This window comes from Halichondria panicea, chromosome 5 (genome assembly GCF_963675165.1).
Source record: "Halichondria panicea chromosome 5, odHalPani1.1, whole genome shotgun sequence".
NCBI lineage: Eukaryota > Metazoa > Porifera > Demospongiae > Suberitida > Halichondriidae > Halichondria > Halichondria panicea.
Window position 1 is genome coordinate 7,083,313 of NC_087381.1, and position 22,743 is coordinate 7,106,055.

The 22,743-nt window shown below is 40.2% G+C and overlaps 3 protein-coding genes across 3 annotated transcripts in view; all 3 read left to right on the forward strand.

Annotated features, from left to right (window-relative positions):
• LOC135335843 (uncharacterized) overlaps window positions 1-22,743 on the forward strand; it is a gene marked incomplete in the record, with an annotated part of 743,773 nt that overhangs the window by 256,927 nt on the left and 464,103 nt on the right.
• The window catches only part of LOC135335878 (uncharacterized), an 89,974-nt gene that overhangs the window by 60,863 nt on the left and 6,368 nt on the right, over window positions 1-22,743 (forward strand). The gene's annotated exons all lie outside the window — the stretch shown is intronic.
• LOC135336334 (ankyrin-3-like) lies at window positions 30-22,497 on the forward strand. The gene is made up of 11 exons (XM_064532096.1): window positions 30-219; window positions 397-698; window positions 1,259-1,360; window positions 1,745-1,993; window positions 2,993-3,085; window positions 15,913-16,017; window positions 16,089-16,193; window positions 18,460-18,561; window positions 21,047-21,148; window positions 21,197-21,301; window positions 22,457-22,497. The coding sequence occupies exons 1-11, from the start codon at window positions 215-217 to the stop codon at window positions 22,495-22,497; spliced, it is 1,311 nt and encodes a 436-aa protein (XP_064388166.1). The 5' UTR covers window positions 30-214.

Below are 22,743 nucleotides of genomic sequence, written 5' to 3' on the forward strand. Positions count from 1 at the left end.
GAGGTGATCATCATTGGCACTTGGTATGAATTTGCTCACCAATCCTCCCCCTTGAGTCAACACACACTTTGTGAATCTATTGTGTATTAATTGCAGAAGTTGAGAGTTGTTACTATCACTAAAGCTGTGGCTGCTACTGATGATATTGATCGTATGCAAGCCTTGAGTAAGCTAGTGAGATTACAGAGACATTGGAAGCAAGCCACTGTCTGAAATGAGGTTAGTGCATGACACCACTGTTGTTGTTTCACTGTTTATGTCAACTATTAATATCAGTTGGCATGGTTACAGACACTTCACGGCTATTGTGTATCGTACATTTACCAAAACATTATCACATGCACACCCAAACACTAACTAATCAATGATGGCTGCACTCATCTTATCTCCCCATAGTGACAACCTTACTAAACAACTCTACTATGCTAGTCGTGATGGTCGTGACCAAGAAGTGCTTGAGCTGCTACAGAGAGGAGCTCCACCCAACAACAGTGACCACTACACTACAGTGCAGTATGGATACACTCCACTACACTCGGCATGTGTTGGCAACTATCTCCGCAGTGCAGAACTACTCATCAAGTTTGGAGCCATTGTAGCTGCTACAAATAACGATGGTTGGACCCCCTTACATAATGCATGTCTCTACAACAGTGAGGCCATTGCTAAGCTGTTACTGGAGCACCACCATCCCACAGGTGAGCCTGGGTGTTAGTCCAGCTGTGTCTGTAGGTGTCTGTCATCATCTTGTCCAGGTGTGTGGCAGTGCCGCCATTGTAGCTAGCAAAGCTTCACAGTAGGTACATTTGAGAAGTCATTGTACAATTCATCTAATTATTTAATGGTGCATGGCCACTATATGTAACGTACTTACAAACACTTTTTAGCATGTTTCATTGTCTGGTAGGTACAGGGTAACCCGGTTATCCCATTATGGAAATACAAGTACAGCTGAAAAATTTGACAACATTATAAGTTTAGCAACCAGATTGAAAATTACTGTTAATGACGTGTACGTACTACTATCTTATTATAGTATCTGTATTGTATGCAAGCCATAACATTGTAGACATTGGCAAATTTATATTCCCTTACCTTTTATTATTATTTTAGAGATATTTGCCAAAGCATCCAAATATTTTGTCATTGGTTTGACTTGTTTGTATATGTTGTGTCAATGTCTGGGTGAGTGCTAGCACACAGTAAACCACATGCATGTACTGTCAGTTCATGTTCTCCTGTTCAACCAACCATGCAGATATCAAGACCAGAGATGGACAGACTGCTGCTGATATGGCCAGATCGAGGCAGTACGGTGGCTTGGCTAACTATGTGAAGAGGTTCCAGCCTGGACCTAGAGGTGAGTTGCCACCAGCTGTTGTACACATGCAGTAGTCAGTAGGTATCTAGTGAGTTGCATGGTCAGTACAGCTAGATCAGTGGTTTCCGTGTAATGCCGTTCATGCACCTTCCATATGCAGTTAATTAGTGATAAGTTTCTTTGAATGGGAATGTATTTGTAAATAGTGTAATATGATTGGTCACAATGTCTATAACCTCGATCTAGCAACATTTGCATTCATAGTTTATTTTATAGCCCTCCGGCAGTTTACTTGTACAGTGCAATACCACAGTGTATGACTAGACAATGACAATGCCTCAGGTATGCCTTCTCAGTACACTCCATATTTATACTACATGAGTCCCTTTGGCTTTAATACTTCCTTTTCTAATTATTATGTAGATCCTCTGTCCTCGTACCCAACACTGGAACAGCTGAGTCAGTTGGAATGTGACCAATGGCTTCAACTTGGTGTTCGCTTCAGATTGGAAAATGACCAACTGGAAACCATAAAGAAGAGCCAACATCCCATAGCAGCAACTCTCCAGGCAATCAAAATTAAGAATATTGACATGCAGTGGAAGGATATTGTGGAAGCTCTAGTGAGCATTGGAGAGTACATGTTGGCAGAGAGTGTGTGCACTCAGCAAGGTCAGTAAATGATCGCTTCTGTTTTATTACTAACATTCTTGTATGGGAAACTACTCCGTACTGCAAGCTTGTGTAGACTTTTTTCTCTTTTGCTGTAGAGTAAACAACTGATTATCATTTTCGAATGCTTGCTCTCGAGGGTAGCAGCTCAGAGTACTAAGTGGAATGACAAGGCCAAACATTTAACTATTCTAGTTCAAACATATAATTATAGCCACGATTTTTCGAACTCTCTCTCTCGTATCAACAGAAGGCTCTAAAGAGCTAGCTACAATGTTTTAGAGCTAGCTACAATGCATGACTGTAATTTACAATAAATAAACTATGTACAGTTCTGGTTTCGAGGTCTGACTGCAAGCCGCTAGACAATGGTGGCCTCTTGAAAAGGTGCAGTAGTGTCATCAAAATCCAAACGATTAATACCTTTTCTTTATAATTTCCAGTGTAGCCATGACATAAAACTGCAACTTAGGAAAAAAATGGAGAAAAGGTATTAATCGTTCGGATTTTGATGACACTACTGCACCTTTTCAAGAGGCCACCATTGTCTAACGGCTTGCAGTCAGACCTCGAAACAAGAGCTGTACATAGTTTACTTGTTGTAGATTAAAGTTATGCATTGTAGCTAGCTGTTTAGAGCCTTCTGTCAATACAAGAGAGAGAGAGAGAGAGAGCGAAGATTCGTGGCTATGTTTGAACTAAATCTGTTCCAATAGTTGATTGTTTGGCCTTGTCATGATCACTCCGCCGAGGAAGCTTTTTGCTGATCGTGGGTTCGGACTTGAATAGAGCCTTACCTAGTCTATACCTATAGGTATTATCAGCTTAGTGCTCTGAGCCGCTGTCTTCGAGAACAAGCGTTCGAAAATAGAAAATAGAACGTGTTCGATAATCGTTCGTTTACTCTATTCGTCTGTATTCACGTCTGCACTGTACAATGCAATAAACTTAACAATTGTATGCTGTCTTAATTAATGATGCTAACAATACCAACTGCAGGGGAAGGTGAGAGTGCTCTGTTAGTGAGTGCATTCTATGGCTGGCTGGACTGTGTCAAGCGTCTTGTGGAAACTGTGGGCCTCAATCCAAAAGGTGAAAATGGTACCTCAAGAAAAAGTTTCATGTTCACTCCTATAGTTAGACTGAGCCCACAATAATCGCTTATCAAATTATATTTATGATCGAGGCTTATTTTAATAATAATGGATAATATAGTTATTATGACTAATAACTAACTGGGAGCTCAGGCAAACAAAAAGCAAATAAGTAGAGCTTGTCTATAGGAGTGAAAGAAAAAACCTTTTCTTGAGGTACTGTTTCGTCACAAATACCGTATATGCTTGATCAGGAGCCGCGGCTACTAAATGTTTCATTTTGCTGGAAGAGGACGCTACAATTTGAGAGAGGCCATAGTACTACTCAAGAGCGGCGTTTATTAGCTCCAGCTAATTCAACAACCTTTAGTTTGTCATCAAAAGTTATTTTCACCTGCATAAACTTGAACTCTGCCATGAGAAAGTCTTCGTGAAGCACTAACAAGCTGCTACCTGTAACCAACCAGCAGCTACGTGCATATACCGTAATTAATGTAATTACAGCGCCACTGTAATTTAAGTGCCACGTCAGCATCAGCGCAATTTTTTAGTTCCTAAAAAAGCGCCAACGGTTGCTGGAATTTTTTTTCTGGCGCTTATAAAAAGGCTTGTTTGAGACATCAAGACAATCATCCTGCATCTTTGACTTCCTTCACTTCTAACCCATAGCTACAGTCAATGAATGTTGTTCTCATGAGTCACTCAGCCTCTCAACGGTGTAGCTAGCAAGTGAAACTGAGTTAGATCACGCCCATTTTTTCTACTAATTCTATACTAGCTGTTGAACATAAGCGCCACCATAATTTAGGCGCCAGCTTGGGCAGAACGCAATTCTAAAGATGCGCCACTCAGAAGTGTAATTAATTTTTTCTGGCGCTTTAATTAAATCAATTACGGTAGCTATAGCTGCTAGTATTAATAATTTTTTTAGCTGCCACGTGCAGAAATGCTAGAGTCACTGTTCACTGAGGCTACTATTTGAGAGCGGCTATACCATTTTGCTAGCAAGGGAGGCTACTATTTGAGTGTGGCTCTTATACAAGCGCGGCCCCTGATCAAGCATATACGGTACTCCCTCCAGGTTCAAGGTGTTCAATAACAATGCTGATAGTAACGTATAGGAAAGGCAATGAATAACGTAAGTGATAATCATCACTATACCGTACCCTCGCGAAAATAAGCCCATCTTGGAATAAACGCCCATCCCCTCTTTTGCTTCGAAGTTCTTGCTCGATTATAAGCCCACCCGGCCAGAATAATAAGTTGAGCATGCGCAGTAGCTATAAATACCACATGTTTACTATTAATTTTAGTAAAGAAAGGAAGTTTGGCTATACCTTGGTATAAAAAGTCACAATTCATGAATATAATTAAGCCTCTATAATGACATCAATATTATGGTTACATTCCATTCCACATAATTAAGTGTAACATATAATTATGTCACTACTGTAACTAATGTAACATCAATCACCACTGTAACAACTGCAACAACTGTAACACCAGTCACCACTGTAACACGTATCACCACTGTAACAACTGTAACACTTGTCATCACTGTAACACTAGTCACAACTCACCACTGTAACAACTGTAACAACTGTAACACTTGTCACCACTGTAACACTAGTCACAACTCACCACTGTAACAACTGTAACAACTGTAACAACTGTAACACTTGTCACCACTGTAACGCTAGTCACCACTGTAACAACTGGTAACACTTGTCACCACTGTAACAACTGTAACAACTGTAACACTTGTCACCACAGTAACAACTGTAACACTAGTCACAACTGTAACACTTGTCACCACTATAACAACTGTAACAACTGTAACGCTAGTCACCACTGTAACAACTGTAACACTTGTCACCACTGTAACACTAGTCACAACTGTAACAACTGTAACACTTGACTACTGTAACAACTGTAACACTAGTCACAGCTGTAACAACTGTAACACATGTCACAACTGTAACAACTGTAACACGTACTTGACTACTGTAACAACTGTAACACTTGTCACAACTGTAACAACTGTAACGCTAGTCACCACTGTAACAACTGTAACACTTGTCACCACTCTAACAACTGTAACACTAGTCACAACTGTAACAACTGTAACGCTAGTCACCACTGTAACAACTGTAACACCAGTCACCACTGTAACAACTGTAACACTTGTCACCACTGTAACACTAGTCACCACTGTAACAATTATAACACTTGTCACCACTGTAACAACTGTAACACTAGTCACAACTGTAACAACTGTAACGCTAGTCACCACTGTAACAACTGTAACGCTAGTCACCACTGTAACAACTGTAACACTTGTCACCACTGTAACACTAGTCACCACTGTAACAATTGTAACACTTGTCACCACTGTAACACTAGTCACAGCTATAACAACTGTAACACATGTCACCACTGTAACGACTGTAACACTTGTCACAACTGTAACAACTGTAACACTAGTCACCACTGTAACAACTGTAACGCTAGTCACCACTGTAACAACTGTAACACTTGTCACCACTGTAACAACTGTAACACTTGTCACCACTGTAACACTAGTCACAGCTATAACAACTGTAACACATGTCACCACTGTAACGACTGTAACACTTGTCACAACTGTAACAACTGTAACGCTAGTCACCACTGTAACAACTGTAACACTTGTCACCACTGTAACACTAGTCACCACTGTAACAATTGTAACACTTGTCACCACTGTAACAACTGTAACACTAGTCACCACTGTAACAACTGTAACGCTAGTCACCACTGTAACAACTGTAACACTAGTCACAACTGTAACAACTGTAATGCTAGTCACCACTGTAATAACTGTAACACTTGTCACAACTGTAACAACTGTAACGCTAGTCACCACTGTAACAACTGTAACAACTGTAACGCTAGTCACCACTCTAACAACTGTAACACCAGTCACAACTGTAACAACTGTAACGCTAGTCACCACTGTAACAACTGTAACACTTGTCACCACTGTAACAACTGTAACACTAGTCACAACTGTAACAACTGTAACACTTGTCACCACTGTAACAACTGTAACACCAGTCACAACTGTAACAACTGTAACGCTAGTCACCACTGTAACAACTGTAACACTTGTCACCACTGTAACAACTGTAACACTAGTCACAACTGTAACAACTGTAACACTTGTCACCACTGTAACAACTGTAACACCAGTCACAACTGTAACAACTGTAACGCTAGTCACCACTGTAACAACTGTAACACTTGTCACCACTGTAACAACTGTAACACTAGTCACCACTGTAACAACTGTAACACCAGTCACAACTGTAACAACTGTAACGCTAGTCACCACTGTAACAACTGTAACACTTGTCACAACTGTAACAACTGTAACACTAGTCACAACTGTAACAACTGTAACACCAGTCACCACTGTAACAACTGTAACACTAGTCACAACTGTAACAACATGCCACCACTGTAACATCTGTAACGCTAGTCACAACTGTAACACTTGTCACCACTGTAACACATGCAACAACTGTAACACTAGTTCTTATAGTACTTATAATCTATAGTGGTGCCAGACTAAAGTGTTACAGTAGTGACGTGTGTTGCATTGGTGACATGTGTTACAGTTGTTACAGTGGTGACAGATGTTACAGTTGTTACAGTGGTGACTAGTGTTACAGTTGTTACAGTGGTGACATGTGTTGCATTGGTGACATGTGTTACAGTTGACAGTTGTTACATTTGTGACTAGTGTTACAAGTGCTACAGTTGTTACAGTTGTGACTGGTGTTACAGTGGTGGCTGGTGTTACAGTTGTTACAGTGGTGACGTGTGTTGCATTGGTGACTAGCGTTACAGTGGTGACATGTGTTGCATTGGTGACATGGTACAGTTGTTACAGTGGTGACAAGTGTTACAGTTGTTACAGTTGTGACTAGTGTTACAGTGGTGACAAGTGTTACAGTTGTTACAGTGGTGACTGGTGTTACAGTTGTTACAGTGGTGACTGGTGTTACAGTTGTGACAAGTGTTACAGTTGTTACAGTTGTGACTAGTGTTACAGTGGTGACAAGTGTTACAGTTGTTACAGTGGTGACTGGTGTTACAGTTGTTACAGTTGTGACTAGTGTTACAGTGGTGACAAGTGTTACAGTTGTTACAGTGGTGACTAGCGTTACAGTTGTTACAGTGGTGACTGGTGTTACAGTTGTTACAGTTGTTACAATTGTTACAGTGCTGACAGATGTTACAGTTGTTACAGTGGTGACATGTGTTACAGTTGTTACAGTGGTGACTAGCGTTACAGTGGTGACATGTGTTGCATTGGTGACATGTGTTACAGTTGTTACAGTGGTGACAAGTGTTACAGTTGTTACAGTTGTGACTAGTGTTACAGTTGTTACAGTGGTGACTAGCGTTACAGTGGTGACATGTGTTACAGTGGTGACAAGTGTTACAGTTGTTACAGTGGTGACAAGTGTTACAGTTGTTACAGTGGTGACTGGTGTTACAGTTGTTACAGTGGTGACATGTGTTGCATTGGTGACATGTGTTACAGTTGTTACAGTGTTGACAGATGTTACACTTGTTACAGTGGTGACTAGCGTTACAGTTGTTACAGTTGTGACTAGTGTTACAGTTGTTACAGTTGTGACTGGTGTTACAGTTGTTACAGTTGTGACTGGTGTTACAGTTGTTACAGTTGTGATTGGTGTTACAGTTGTTACAGTGGTGACAAGTGTTACAGTTGTGACTGGTGTTGCAGTTGTTACAGTGGTGACAAGTGTTACAGTTGTGACTGGTGTTACAGTTGTTACAGTGGTGACAAGTGTTACAGTTGTTACAGTGGTGACATGTGTTACAGTTGTTACAGTGCTGACAGACGTTACAGTTGTTACAGTGGTGACTAGCGTTACAGTGGTGACAAGTGTTACAGTTGTTACAGTTGTTACAATTGTTAAAGTTGTTACAATGTTGACAGATGTTACAGTTGTTACAGTGGTGACATGTGTTACAGTTGTTACAGTGGTGACTGGTGTTACAGTTGTTACAGTAGTGACATAATTATATGGTACACTCCATGCGTACGTACACTTATTGGAATGGAATGTAACCATAATATTGATGCCTATACCGTCATTATAGAGGTTTAATTATATTCATGAATTGTGACTTTTTATACCAAGGTATAGCCGGAAGTTTTAGGTAGTAGCTAGCAGTGGCGTAGGAAGATTTTTGCAAGGGGGGGCTAATAGTAGTCTGGCCACGCCCTCCCAACTTCAAAGACTGAAAGAGGCTGGAATTCGAGACTCAGGCTGCACTTTAGACTTTTGAAACCTAGCCCATCATTGAAATAATCACGTAATTTAGAGTTTTAGCTAGCTGGCTGCAGCCAGCATGCTGTAGCTAAGCTAGCTCAACAGTTCAAGCTAAACATTGCTCTCCAACAAGGGGGGGCTCCAGCCCCTGGAGCCACTCCACTTCCTACACCACTGGCTAGTAAGACTATACTCCTTGCTAGACCAAGATCAGACATTAATGCATTATAGCCCCTGAAGATGTATATGCAGGGAACAAGTAGTCCTATATGCTGAGAAAGGAAACACAAAGTCTAAGAAAGTTATCAATCAACCAATCGGCCAATAACTCAAGAAGTATGATAATTTTCCCCACTTCCAATATATAGCTGAAGCAATAAAATACCATCATGTACTACTACTGTGACCATTCATTTACAATAGATGCAATTCATAAGTCAGTTCCTACCCCACAAATAAAAAGAAGAAGCTAAGTGTTGTAAAATCTTCAAATTTTGTGTGCTACCAGAGCGAACATGACTTCTAGCTAGTAATAATGTTTCATTTTATACCTAGCCATGCCTCAAGACAAATTTTAGGGCTATTCATACATTTACTTACCTAGTATCCTCTCATTTGCTTCTTTTCAAAAGCTTCTTTTGACCTCAAAACCAGTAAAATCACACCTCAAGGTGTCTATTGGTTGCAACGCGCACGGTCCCAGAGGCCTCACGTTGCAAGCATAAGCTCACGTGATCCCGTTTCCAATCCCCTTCCTCTACTATCTATGCGTAGAGCTAGCTAGCTGCCACGAACAGTCAACTAGCTAACCTAGGCTAACCTGAACACTCCTTTGGCAGTTGCTGATCAAAACAACAGGTACAATCATTGAATCAAATTACAATAGCTACAAAACTGATAGATAGCTAGCTGGTAGCTGTAGTAAAGCCACAATAGCTAGACTGAAAGGGTGGATCTGTGGCACCCTGGGATCTCCCCCTGGATCCGCCACTGACTGTTGAGATTTAAGTCTTCCCGAGCAAGAACTGTCACAATAGTTTCATATATATATATATCGGTAGTCGAGCGTACGTAGGGCCGGCGGTAGTGGCTGCTTCTGAGAGAATTATCAAATGCCACCTGTAGTTCACGTGATGGAAACACGCATCTGAACCAAGAATGCTATGAATATCATTACGTTCCCAATACATTTAGGAAGTGCCACGCCCATCGCAAATCCTCTAAAAACAGCAAAAAGGGGTGAATCAGATTGACTTTAATTGTTCTGAGATTGAGAGAAGTCTTCTCTTGGTATACCAGCAAAGAGTAGAGTCTAACCTTTAATCTAAAAGTCTATTAGTGTTGAGTTTGACCTTCATAAAGTTCTCATAACTTTGTCATACTTCACTGAAATTCAAAGTTTCATATACCATTAGATTCCTTGTTAAAAAGCGCTTTTATCTATATGCTGTAGAGCTGGTAAGCTCCAACCAGCTAAAGGTTAGCATTTTCCATGTAGAAGTCCCAGGCATACTTGTCAACCACATAAAGCATAAATGAAGCCATAATTGACCACATAACTTCCGGGGTCAAACTCAACGCAAATATACTTTTAACTAGCTACTCATTAAAAGTGAACGTGATATTTTAGCTATGCAATGCTCAAACTCTCATATTATCGAGTCAAAATACCCTTGTGCAAGAACTACTACAAATAGTAAGTGTTTATCAGTGCTGTTAGGTTGTTGATTGGTCTTCCACAGAGCCAGGCAACAAGGCTGGTGACACCCCACTCTCTCTGGCCTGTGCTAATGGCCACTTGGACACAGTCAAGTATCTTGTGAACCAGCATCATTGTGATCCTAAAAGTAAGCATTGGTACATAATTATGGTACATCAATTGCTGCATCACTCAGTACACTCGTACATGTACAGGTACAGTCAACAAGGCTGGTGACACCCCACTCTCTCTGGCCTGTGCTAATGGCCACTTGGACACAGTCAAGTATCTTGTGAACCAGCATCATTGTGATCCTAAAAGTAAGCATTGGTACATAATTATGGTACATCAATTGCTGCATCACTCAGTACACTCGTACATGTACAGGTACAGTCAACAATGCTGGTGACACCCCACACTCTCTGGCCTGTGCTAAAGGCCACTTGGACACAGTCAAGTATCTTGTGAACCAGCATCATTGTGATCCTAAAAGTAAGCATTGGTATATACATAATTATGATACATCAATTGCTGCATCACTCAGTACACTCGTACATGTACAGGTACAGTCAACAAGGCTGGTGACACCCCACTCTCTCTGGCCTGTGCTAATGGTCACTTGGACACAGTCAAGTATCTTGTGAACCAGCATCATTGTGATCCTAAAAGTACATAATTATGGTACATCTAATTGCTGCATCACTCAGTACACTCGTACATGTACAGGTACAGTCAACAAGGCTGGTGACACCCCACTCTCTCTGGCCTACAAAAGTGGACACTGGAAAGTGGTCAAGTATCTCGCCATCACTCATCATTGTGAAACAAAAAGTAAAGTTTGTTCATGGTTGTCAATGAATGACCTGTTGGTTTTATCGCACTATGAATTGCATATTATTTTGATACCGTAGCTGTAAGTTTGGCTCTATTATTGGCAGTTTTTAATGCTGCAGGCATAATTATTATAAGTGCAAATGATGTACTGGGACTGACTATCAAGCTAATTGCATGCCATTTGTAATCCTTAATCCATGATTCGCCAATCGCCAAGTTTACCCGCTATAAGTAATAGCCTATAGCATGATATATATATACTATGGGACAGATTGAGGATTGAGGAAAAGTTCCCCTTTTCTGGATCTCAGTCAAGACACTAGATAAAGTTATTAACCCGAGGCACGTAGGCGGCCTCGGTTACAGTAGTCTGTCTGTGTGTCTGTGTGTCCGTGTGTGTGTCTGTCGCTCAGTTTGGCTTACCTGGTGATTTAGGCATCACAATTTGTACGTAGGGAAACTTTAGCATTAAAACTAAGGCTTAATATTTGGCAGTATTGCAAAAAAGTCTTTGTTCCGCAGAAAAGGCGAGCTAAACCTAAGAAGCTTTTTGTGTACTACTAAACGCGGCTATTATTTGAAACATTAATTACCGTAAGACCTTGATTTAAGGCGACCCTCTAAATATGCGACACCCAGGAGCTTCAGCAATTTTTTGATCTCTAAACGTGAACGACAGCTGCGTTGACAATTATTTGTTAATGTCGCGTTCTAAATAGAGGTAAATATAGCCACTCCCTAGGCTCGATTGTAGCCCACTGGAAAATCAATGTTTGAATAGCAGACGATATCTAGTTGAAGCTGAAGAGCAAGATTTCATCCATTTTAAGCGGCCTAAAATCGAGGCAAGTAGACTCTATAAAGTTACCTCCAATTAGATGCGACCCTCTAAATATGCGACATCAGGGCTTCAATATAATTTTTCAACCTCCAAAAGAAGCGACCTCTGGCTTCGTAATTATAAAAAAGTGTCGCTTTAAATCGAGATCTTACGGTAGCCCAGCTAGATGTGGCTATTATAAAGCATTAGCCAATAATTGCTGTGATCCTAGTCCACAGTAGTGCACTAAAACCCTGTTCTTAAATGTTTCAGCATGCCTCCAGTCTGGTTTAGCTCCTGAGTTTCTGTGCTAGACAATTAATTCACTCATACATCACTACATGCACTGTATTATATCACTCTTCTGGTTTCTTTATAATCATGTCATGTCACCAGCCGAGGGTTTGCACTTTAGTGCTCTAGTTATGCCTCGAGGCGTAGCCGCACGAGGGATACGACTGTGTGTGTCTGTGTGTGTGTGTATTCCAGCTGTAACTGCTCAAACTGCTCAACGGTTGCAATGCGACGAAAACTAACAGCTTCTATAGGCTCTTAGCCACGTTCTCTTGGATTTTGATTCATGGATTAGCAAACTAAAGCCTAAAACAGCTAGCTAGCATTAGTAGCCATTTGTGAAATTGATCTCTTAATACAGGAATATTCCAATGATGTAATTGCCTGCAAACCAGTCTCCATACTCACTCAGGTGGAAAATTAGGTGGGAACAGGAGTATGAATGTATTCATAATTATACACTCCTGGTGGGAATTAGCTGCAAGACAAGGTATAGTATTGTAATATAATGTGTGTGGGTTGTACTGTGTTCTCACTGAAGCTTTATAGTACTGGTGAGTACGTTCTGTGTTGTACCAAGGGCGTATTTAATAAAACACAAGTAGTCTATGTAGTACAGTACATGTATAGATTGTCTACAATTGCAAGGAATAACTTTGTCATCGGTATTGACTACATTGAGCGATATAGATCTAGTGTATGTTATCAGCAACATTTTATCACTTGGGTTCGTTCATGCACATGACCTTCACGTATCATAATTAACAGTTACATTAACTGTGTTATGAAAACAATACACTCACGAGGACAATGACACAGTGGCGGATCTAGGATTCTTGAAAGGGGGGTTCCAGGGTTCTGAGCGGATCAAGGACCTAAAAAAAAGGTCATACTTCTTCGAAACAGTGAGCATGTGCATTAACAGACCGAATTTTTCCTAAAAAAAGTGGTCATCGCTTTTTATAAGCAGTCTGCATACACTACACACTGGAGAAGTTTAGCCTTTATAGTCACTGAAACTGCACAGACAAAGCTTCGCAGCACTAACAAGGACTAAAGGTAAGTGAGAAGTGCATGTGAAAAGCTAGTAAGAAAAGAACAACTTGCTAACGAGCCTCCCACTCACTTCTTTCTCAAAGGGGGTTCAATTGAACCCAAAGAACCCCCTTTGGATCCGCCACTGATGACATGATATCAACAGATAATTATAATCATTATCTATCTACATATTCACCTACAACGTAAATACATGCAAGAGACTGAGTCGAGTTGCAGCCAGTAGGCTACTGGCTGCGAGTGTAGCTAGCTAGCGAGTTTAAGAGTATGTATGCAGTGGCGTAGCCAGAGGGGTGCAGAGGGTGCTCCAGCACCCCCTCTGGCCTCAGACTCTGCTCTAAAAGTTCCTTTTACTAACTAGCTAAGCTAGCTAGCTAGCTATAGCTGATATGAGATCAAGAGTACTAGTACTAGAGCTCTATTGTCACAACTCAAAACAATGCATTTTATAGGACATCTTCAAATGAAGATGTGGCTTAACCACCAGTACCTCAAAGCAGCAGTATACCCTAATTTCTTTAGCCAGATTGCGTTAGAATCAATCTCAGAGCATGTAACAACAAAAATTTTCTGGGGGAGTGCCCCCAGATCCTACCTGTTGGGGCGAATGCGCAGAGCGCACTGATAATTTGGACAATCTATTCATCCAGCACCCCCCTCTCTCAAATCCTGACTACGCCCCTGGTATGGTAAAGTCAAAACTAATATTATATAACATTTAGTAAGAAGTATTAAGCTTATAGATCTACATACACAGTATACAGTGTGAAGGCATGATCTCAGTCATGGAATAATAATATCACTATTATCAGTACAGTTTGATCCCTAAAAACTCTATTCCATTCAATACCAGATGTCATCTACCGCCAGAAACTTGTCAGAGACTGAGTGGCTATAGGTAACCATGGAATGACTGGACAAGAGCCAGGAGAAACAGAGCTTTCATGAGCTTCATGAGCTTGATAATCATGCACAGGAAGCGAAGCCATCGTTGAGTAATAAAATTGAAAGGTCAAAGTTTGGAATATTCCTGTATTTAGTCGCTTCGATCTCTTTGGACACACCCTTTAATTATTCCTGTAGATGTAATGCGCATTCGCGCTCATTCCCCACGTGTGAGAAAATAATATCCAAGATCCAGATCCAGATCCTCCTGGCAGAATCATCTTTTTCTTGAGGGCCTGGTAAGGCACAAAACACTACCATAATTACAACAACAATATGCATGTACACAAGTCTTTTCTTTTCAGTGAGTTTATATAATTTAAATAAGCTAACTTTAATGTAAAATTCATTATAAACACTTGAGCGAAAGCATAACATGGCGAGAGGCATTAGCAAGCGCACGCTTGCAACACTCATTATTTTTAGTGATGGCATTAATTTGAGAATAGTAGCCCATGCTGTAAATATTTTAATGATTTGATTTAGTTTCCTTTCATCAGTTGGTTGTTCACTTAAAATGTAAACCTTTGGGTAACTCCATAACTATATGGTTTCACGGTCAGAGCAGCAATCCACACCACAGAGGAAAATTATTCCTGTCTTAGACTAGTTGACTAACCTCCGAATAAAGGACAGTTTGAGAGTTTTGTCCTCTGGTGGGAAGTTGATTCATATCGAAGACTGTTCCAGCGTGCATGTGTACAGTTGACTCCTTCACACTCACAAGAATTACGTACTTTGGAGAAGTGCTGCTGGAGCTCATGCCAACTCAACCTGCTTTCACCATCCACCACCAACCCATTATTATATCTTGTTTGCGTGTTTCTTCCATATTATACTCTCACAATTTCAAGTAGAATTGCATAAGACACCCACCCAGAATGATGAGTTTGAGCAAGTAGCTAAATGTTCAAAGCAGTTTAGTAAGTAGCTAGTTAGACCAAAGGTTAGACTCTACTCTTTGCTGGTACCAAGAGCAGAACTTGTCTTATAATTATTTCCAAACAATATCAAATGCCTACATGATACCTTGCCTTCATACCTTGCCTTCATTGGTTTGCTGTTCCTTGTGTATAGAGAATGTACTTGATATTTATAAAGGACAGTTTGAGAGTTTTGTCCTCTGGTGGGAAGTTATTTCGTATCAAAGACTGTTCCAGCGTGACTTAGACTCTATACTCTTTGCTGGTACCAAGAGCAGAACTTGTCTTAATATATCTCCAAACAATATCAATTGCCTACAGGATACCTTGCCTTCATTGGTTTGCTGTTCCTTGTGTATAGAGAATGTACTTGATATAATACAGTTCTCTGGAAATAATTTTTATGACCTACAATGTGTCCATCACATCATGAGCAACGAATACTTCTCACGTATTCAGCAAAACTAACTTTCCTTACCATGTTATTAATTTTCTAATGATTGTATTTTGTGTCACTTACTGCATATCTGTGGTAACTGCTATCAGTGAAATAGAACAATACATTATTATACTATAATTATAGCCAGCTCAATACGAGGCCGTGGTATATATTTGGGAAAATACGCTTAGTCCCTTCTTGTGTCTATGAAGTTCTTAGAAAATGATGTGGGCGTATTTTCACGAGGGTACGACACATAAACCAATGCATGTGCTAAACTTTTTTCTAGTGTCCACAATTTGCTTGTATCCACAGTTGCAGTGAATAAGGCTGGAGACACTCTTCTCTCCCTTGAGTGTTCCCGTGGTCACCTGAAGATGGTCAAGGCTTTCATCAACAAGCATGTTGATCCAAATAGTAAGTGTTTATCAGTGCTGTTACGTTGTTGATGGTGGTCTCCACAGAGCCAGTCAACAAGGCTGGTGACACTCCACTCTCTCTGGCCTGTGCCAATGGCCACTTGGACACAGTCAAGTATCTTGTGAACCAGCATCATTGTGATCCTAAAAGTAAGCATTGGTATATACATAATTATGGTACATCAATTGCTGCATCACTCAGTACACTCGTACATGTACAGGTACAGTCAACAAGGCTGGTGACACCCCACTCTCTCTGGCCTACAAAAGTGGACACTGGAAAGTGGTCAAGTATCTCGCCATCACTCATCACTGTGATACAAAAAGTAAAATTTGTTCATGGTTGTCAATGAATGACCTGTTGGTTTTATCGCACTATGAATTGCATATTATTTTGATACCGTAGCTGTAAGTTTGGCTCTATTATTGGCAGTTTTTAATGCTGCAGGCATAATTATTATAAGTGCAAATGATGTACTGGGACTGACTATCAAGCTAATTGCATGCCATTTGTAATCCTTAATCCATGATTCGCCAATCGCCAAGTTTACCCGCTATAAGTTATAGCCTATAGCCTGATATATATACTATGGGACAGATTGAGGATTGAGGAAAAGTTCCCCTTTTCTGGATCTCAGCCAAGACACTATACCCGAGGCGGTGTGTAGGCGGCCTTGGTTACAGTAGTGTGTCTGTGTGTCCGTGTGTGTGTCTGTCGCTCAGTTTGGCTTTCCTGGCATCACAATTTGTACGTAGGGAAACTTGTAACATTGCTTAAAATTTGGCAGATTTTGCAAAGAAGTCTTTGTTTCGCAGAAAAGGCGAGCTAAGCTTTTTGCGTACTACTAAACGCGGCTATTATTTGAAATATTATTACCATAAGACCTCGATTTAAGGCGACCTTCCAAATATGCGACACCCAGGAGCTTCGACAATTTTCTGACTTCTAAAAGTGAGCGACAGCTGCGTTAACAATTATTTTTTCATGTCGCGTTCTAAATAGAGGTAAATATAGCCACTCTGATCCCTAGCCTCGATTGTAGCCCACTGGAAACTCAGTGTTTTAAGCCGCCTAAAATTGAGGCAAGTAGACTCTATAAAGTTACCTCCAATTAGATGCGACCCCTCTAAATATGTGACACCAGGGCTTCAATATAATTGTTCAACCTCCAAAATAAGCGACCTCTGGTTTCGAAATTATTAAAAAGTGTAAATTGAGATCTTACGGTAGCCCAGCTAGATGCGGCTATTATTCGAAACATAAGCCGATAATTGCTGTGATCCTAGTCCACAGTGCACTAAAACCCTGTTCTCAAATGTTTCAGCATGCCTCCAGTCTGGTTTAGCTCCTGAGTTGCTGTGCTAGACAGTTAATTCAGTCATACATCACTACATGCACTGTATTATATCACTCTTCTGGTTTCTTTATAATTATGTCATGTCACCAGCCGGGGGTTTGCACTTTAGTGCTCTAGTTATTTTTAGTGATGGCATTAATTTGTGCGAACATTCTTTAACTGAATTCCGTGGTAAAGTTGTAATCCATGTCACGAACATTAATTTGAGAATAGTAGCCCATGCTGTAAATATTTTGATGTTTTGATTTAGTTTCTTTTCATCAGTTGGTTGTTCACTTAAAATGTTAACCTTTGGGTAACTCCATAACTATATGGTTTCACGGTCGGAGCAGCAATCCACGCCACAGAGGCTGTCTTAGACTAGTTGACTAACATTCGAATAAAGAACAGTTTGAGAGTTTTGTCATCTGGTGGGAGGTTAATTCATATCGAAGACTGTTCCAGTGTGCATGTGTACAATTGACTCCTTCACACTCACAAGAATTGCTTTGGAGAAGTGCTGCTGGAGCTCATGCCAACTCAAGCTGTTCACCATCCACCACCAACCCATATATCTTGTTTGCGTGTTTCTTCCATATTATACTCTCACAATTTCAAGTAGAATTGCATAGGGCGCCCACCCATGCAGAATGATGAGTTTGAGCAAGTAGCTAAATTTTCGAAAGCAGTTTATAGTGAGTAGCTAGTTAGACCAAAGGTTAGACTCTACTCTTTGCTTGTATACCAAGAGCAGAACTTGTCTAAACAATATCAATTGCCTACAGGATACCTTGCCTTCATTGGTTTGCTGTTCCTTGTGTATAGAGAATGCACTTGATAATTATAATACAACTATCTAGAAATAATTTTTATGACCTAAAATGTATCCATCACATCATGAGCAACGAATACTTCCCACGTATTCAGCGAAACTAATTTTACCTACCATGTTATTAATTTTGTTAAACTAAAGATTGTAATTTTGTGTCACTCACTGTCTGGTAACTGCTATCAGTGAATTAGAACAATACTACAATTAAAGCCACCTCGATATGAGGCCGTGGTATATATTTAATGGGCGCATATAATTATATTCGAGTAAAATCTCACTGTTTGGGAAAATATGCTCAGTCCCTTCTTGTGCCTATAAAGTTCTTAGAAAATGGTGGGCGTATTTTCACGAGGGTACGATACTTGAACCAATGCATGTGCTGTTAACTTTTTTCTAGTGTCCACAATTTACTTGTATTCACAGTTGCAGTGAATAAGGCTGGAGACACTCCTCTCTCCCTTAGGTGTTCCCGTGGTCACCTGGATATGGTCAAGGCTCTCATCAACAAGCATGTTGATCCAAATAGTAAGTGTTTATCGGTGCTGTTACATTGTTGATGGTGGTCTTCCACAGAGCCAGTCAACAATGCTGGTGACACCCCACTCTCTCTGGCCTGTGCTAATGGCCACTTGGACACAGTCAAGTATCTTGTGAACCAGCATCATTGTGATCCTAAAAGTAAGCATTGGTACATAATTATGGTACATCAATTGCTGCATCACTCAGTACACTCGTACATGTACAGGTACAGTCAACAATGCTGGTGACACCCCACTCTCTCTGGCCTGTGCTAATGGCCACTTGGACACAGTCAAGTATCTTGTGAACCAGCATCATTGTGATCCTAAAAGTAAGCATTGGTACATAATTATGGTACATCAATTGCTGCATCACTCAGTACACTCGTACATGTACAGGTACAGTCAACAAGGCTGGTGACACCCCACTCTCTCTGGCCTGTGCTAATGGCCACTTGGACACAGTCAAGTATCTTGTGAACCAGCATCATTGTGATCCTAAAAGTAAGCATTGGTACATAATTATGGTACATCAATTGCTGCATCACTCAGTACACTCGTACATGTACAGGTACAGTCAACAAGGCTGGTGACACCCCACTCTCTCTGGCCTACAAAGGTGGACACTGGGAAGTGGTAAAGTATCTCGCCATCACTCATCACTGTGATACAACAAGTAAAGTTTGTTCATGGTTGTCAATGAATGACCTGTTGGTTTTATCGCAACTATTAAATTTTTCTCTTTATGGAATTGCATATTGTTATTGATACCGTATATATATAGCTGTAAGTTTGGCTATTATTAGCAGTTTTTAATTTGACGATTGCTGCAGGCATTATAAGTGCAAATGTACTGGGACTGACTATCAAGCTAATTGCATGCCATTTAATCCCAATCACCAAGTTTACCCGCTATAAGTTATAGCCTATAGCATGATATATATACTGTGGGACAGATTGAGGATTGAAGAAAAATTTATCTTTTCTGGATCTCAGCCATGACACTACCCGAGGCGGCGCGTAGGCGGCCTCGGTTACAGTAGTGTGTCTGTGTGTCCGTGTGTGTGTGTGTCGCTCAGTTTGGCTTACCTGGTGATTTAGGCATAACAATTTGTACATAGGGAAACTTGTAGCATTAAAACTAAGGCTTAAAATTTGGCAGATTTTGCAAAAGAAGTCTTTGTTTCGCATAAAAGGCGAGCTAAGCTTTTTGTGTACTACTAAACGCGGCTATTATTTGAAATATTATTACCGTAAGACTAGACAGTTAATTCAGTCATACATGATATTCATCACTACATGCTATATCACTCTTCTGTAATCATGTCATGTCACCAGCCGAGGGTTTGCACTTTAATGCTCTAGTTATTTTTAGTGATGGCATTAATTTGTGTGAACATTCTTTAACTGTATTCCGTGGTAAAGTTGTAATCCATGTCACGAACATTAATTTGAGAATAGTAGCCCATGCTGTAAATATTTTGATGTTTTGATTTAGTTTCTTTTCATCAGTTGGTTGTTCACTTAAAATGTTAACCTTTGGGTAACTCCATAACTATATGGTTTCACGGTCGGAGCAGCAATCCACGCCACAGAGGCTGTCTTAGACTAGTTGACTAACATTCGAATAAAGAACAGTTTGAGAGTTTTGTCATCTGGTGGGAGGTTAATTCATATCGAAGACTGTTCCAGTGTGCATGTGTACAATTGACTCCTTCACACTCACAAGAATTGCTTTGGAGAAGTGCTGCTGGACCTCATGCCAACTCAAGCTGCTTTCACCATCCACCACCAACCCATATATATCTTGTTTGCGTGTTTCTTCCATACTCTCACAATTTCAAGTAGAATCGCATAGGGCGCCCACCCATGCAGAATGATGAGTTTGAGCAAGTAGCTAAATGTTCGAAAGCAGTTTATAGTGAGTAGCTAGTTAGACCAAAGGTTAGACTCTACTCTTTGCTAGTATACCAAGAGCAGAATTTGTCTTATATCTCTAAACAATATCAATTGCCTACAGGATACCTTGCCTTCATTGGTTTGCTGTTCCTTGTGTATAGAGAATGCACTTGATAATTATAATACAACTATCTAGAAATAATTTTTATGACCTAAAATGTATCCATCACATCATGAGCAACGAATACTTCCCACGTATTCAGCGAAACTAATTTTACCTACCATGTTATTAATTTTGTTAAACTAAAGATTGTAATTTTGTATCACTCACTGTCTGTGGTAACTGCTATCAGTGAATTAGAACAATACTACAATTAAAGTCACCTCGATATGAGGCCGTGGTATATATTTGATGGACGCATATAATTATATTCGAGTAAAATCTCACTGTTTGGGAAAATATGCTCAGTCCCTTCTTGTGCCTATAAAGTTCTTAGAAAATGGTGGGTGTATTTTCACGAGGGTATGATACATGGACCAATGCATGTGCTGTTAACTTTTTTCTAGTGTTCACAATTTACTTGTATTCACAGTTGCAGTGAATAAGGCTGGAGACACTCCTCTCTCCCTTGAGTGTTCCAGTGGTGACCTGGAGATGGTCAAGGCTCTCATCAACAAGCATGTTGATCCAAATAGTAAGTGTTTATCAGTGCTGTTACGTTGTTGAAGGTGGTCTTCCACAGAGCCAGTCAACAAGGCTGGTGACAGCCCACTCTCTCTGGCCTACAAAAGTGGACACTGGGAAGTGATCAAGTATCTCGCCATCACTCATCACTGTGATACAAAAAGTAAAGTTTGTTCATGGTTGTCAATGAATGACCTGTTGGTTTTATCGCACTATGAATTGCATATTATTTTGATACCGTAGCTGTAAGTTTGGCTCTATTATTGGCATTTTTTAATGCTGCAGGCATAATTATTATAAGTGCAAATGATGTACTGGGACTGACTATCAAGCTAATTGCATGCCATTGGTAATCTTTAATCCATGATTCGCCAATCGCAAGTTTACCCGCTATAAGTTATAGCCTATAGCATGATATATATACTATGGGACAGGTTGAGGATTGAGGAAAAGTTCCCCTTTACTGGATCTCAGTCAAGACACTAGATAAAGTTATTAACCCGAGGCGCGTAAGCGGCCTCAGTTACAATAGTCTGTCTGTGTGTCTGTGTGTGTGTCTGTCGCTCAATTACCTGGTAAATTAGGCATCATAATTTGTACGTAGCATTAAAACTAAGGCTTAAAATTTGGCAGATTTTGCAAAGAAGTCTTTGTTTCGTAGAAAAGGCAAGCTAAACCTAAGAAGCTTTTTGCTTACTACTAAACGCGGCTATTATTTGAAACATTAATTACCGTAAGACCTCGATTTAAGGCGACCCTCCAAATATGCGACACCCAGGAGCTTCAGCAATTTTCTGACCTCTAAAAGTGAGCGACAGCTGCGTTGACAATTATTTTTTAATGCCGCGTTCTAAATATAGCCACTCCCTAGCCTCAATTGTAGCCCACTGGAAAATTTGTGTTTTAAGCGACCTAAAATCGAGGCAAGTAGACTCTATAAAGTTATCTCCAATTAGATGCGACCCTCTAAATATGTGACACCTGGGCTTCAATATAATTTTTCAACCTCCAAAAAGAAGCGACCTCTGGCTTCGTAATTATTAAAAAGTGTCGCTTTAAATCGAGATCTTACGGTAGCCCAGCTAGATGCGGCTATTATTCAAAACATAAGCCTGTTTGCTTTGTGTGTTTGTGGAAAAGGGTCAATACAATAGAAAGCTAGAATTGTGTCTGGTTTGTTTCTGTTAGCTGACTCTGGGATCCTACTCAAGGAGCCATACTTCTCTGCATGAGACTCCAGGCTTCTTTACTGTGATCCTAGTCCACAGTGCATATATCTATCTATGTACCACTAAAACCCTGTTCTCAAATGTTTCAGCAAGCCTCCAGTCTGGTTTAGTTCCTGAGTTGCTGTGCTAGACAGTTAATTCAGTCATATATCACTACATGCACTGTATTATATCACTCTTCTGGTTTCTTATAATCATGTCACCAGCCGAGGGTTTGCACTTTAGTGCTCTAGTTATTTTTTAGTGATGTCATTAATTTGTGTGAACATTCTTTAACTGTATTCCATGGTAAAGTTGTAATCCATGTCACGAACATTAATTTGAGAATAGTAGCCCATGCTGTAAATTAATATTTTGTTTAGTTTCTTTTCATCAG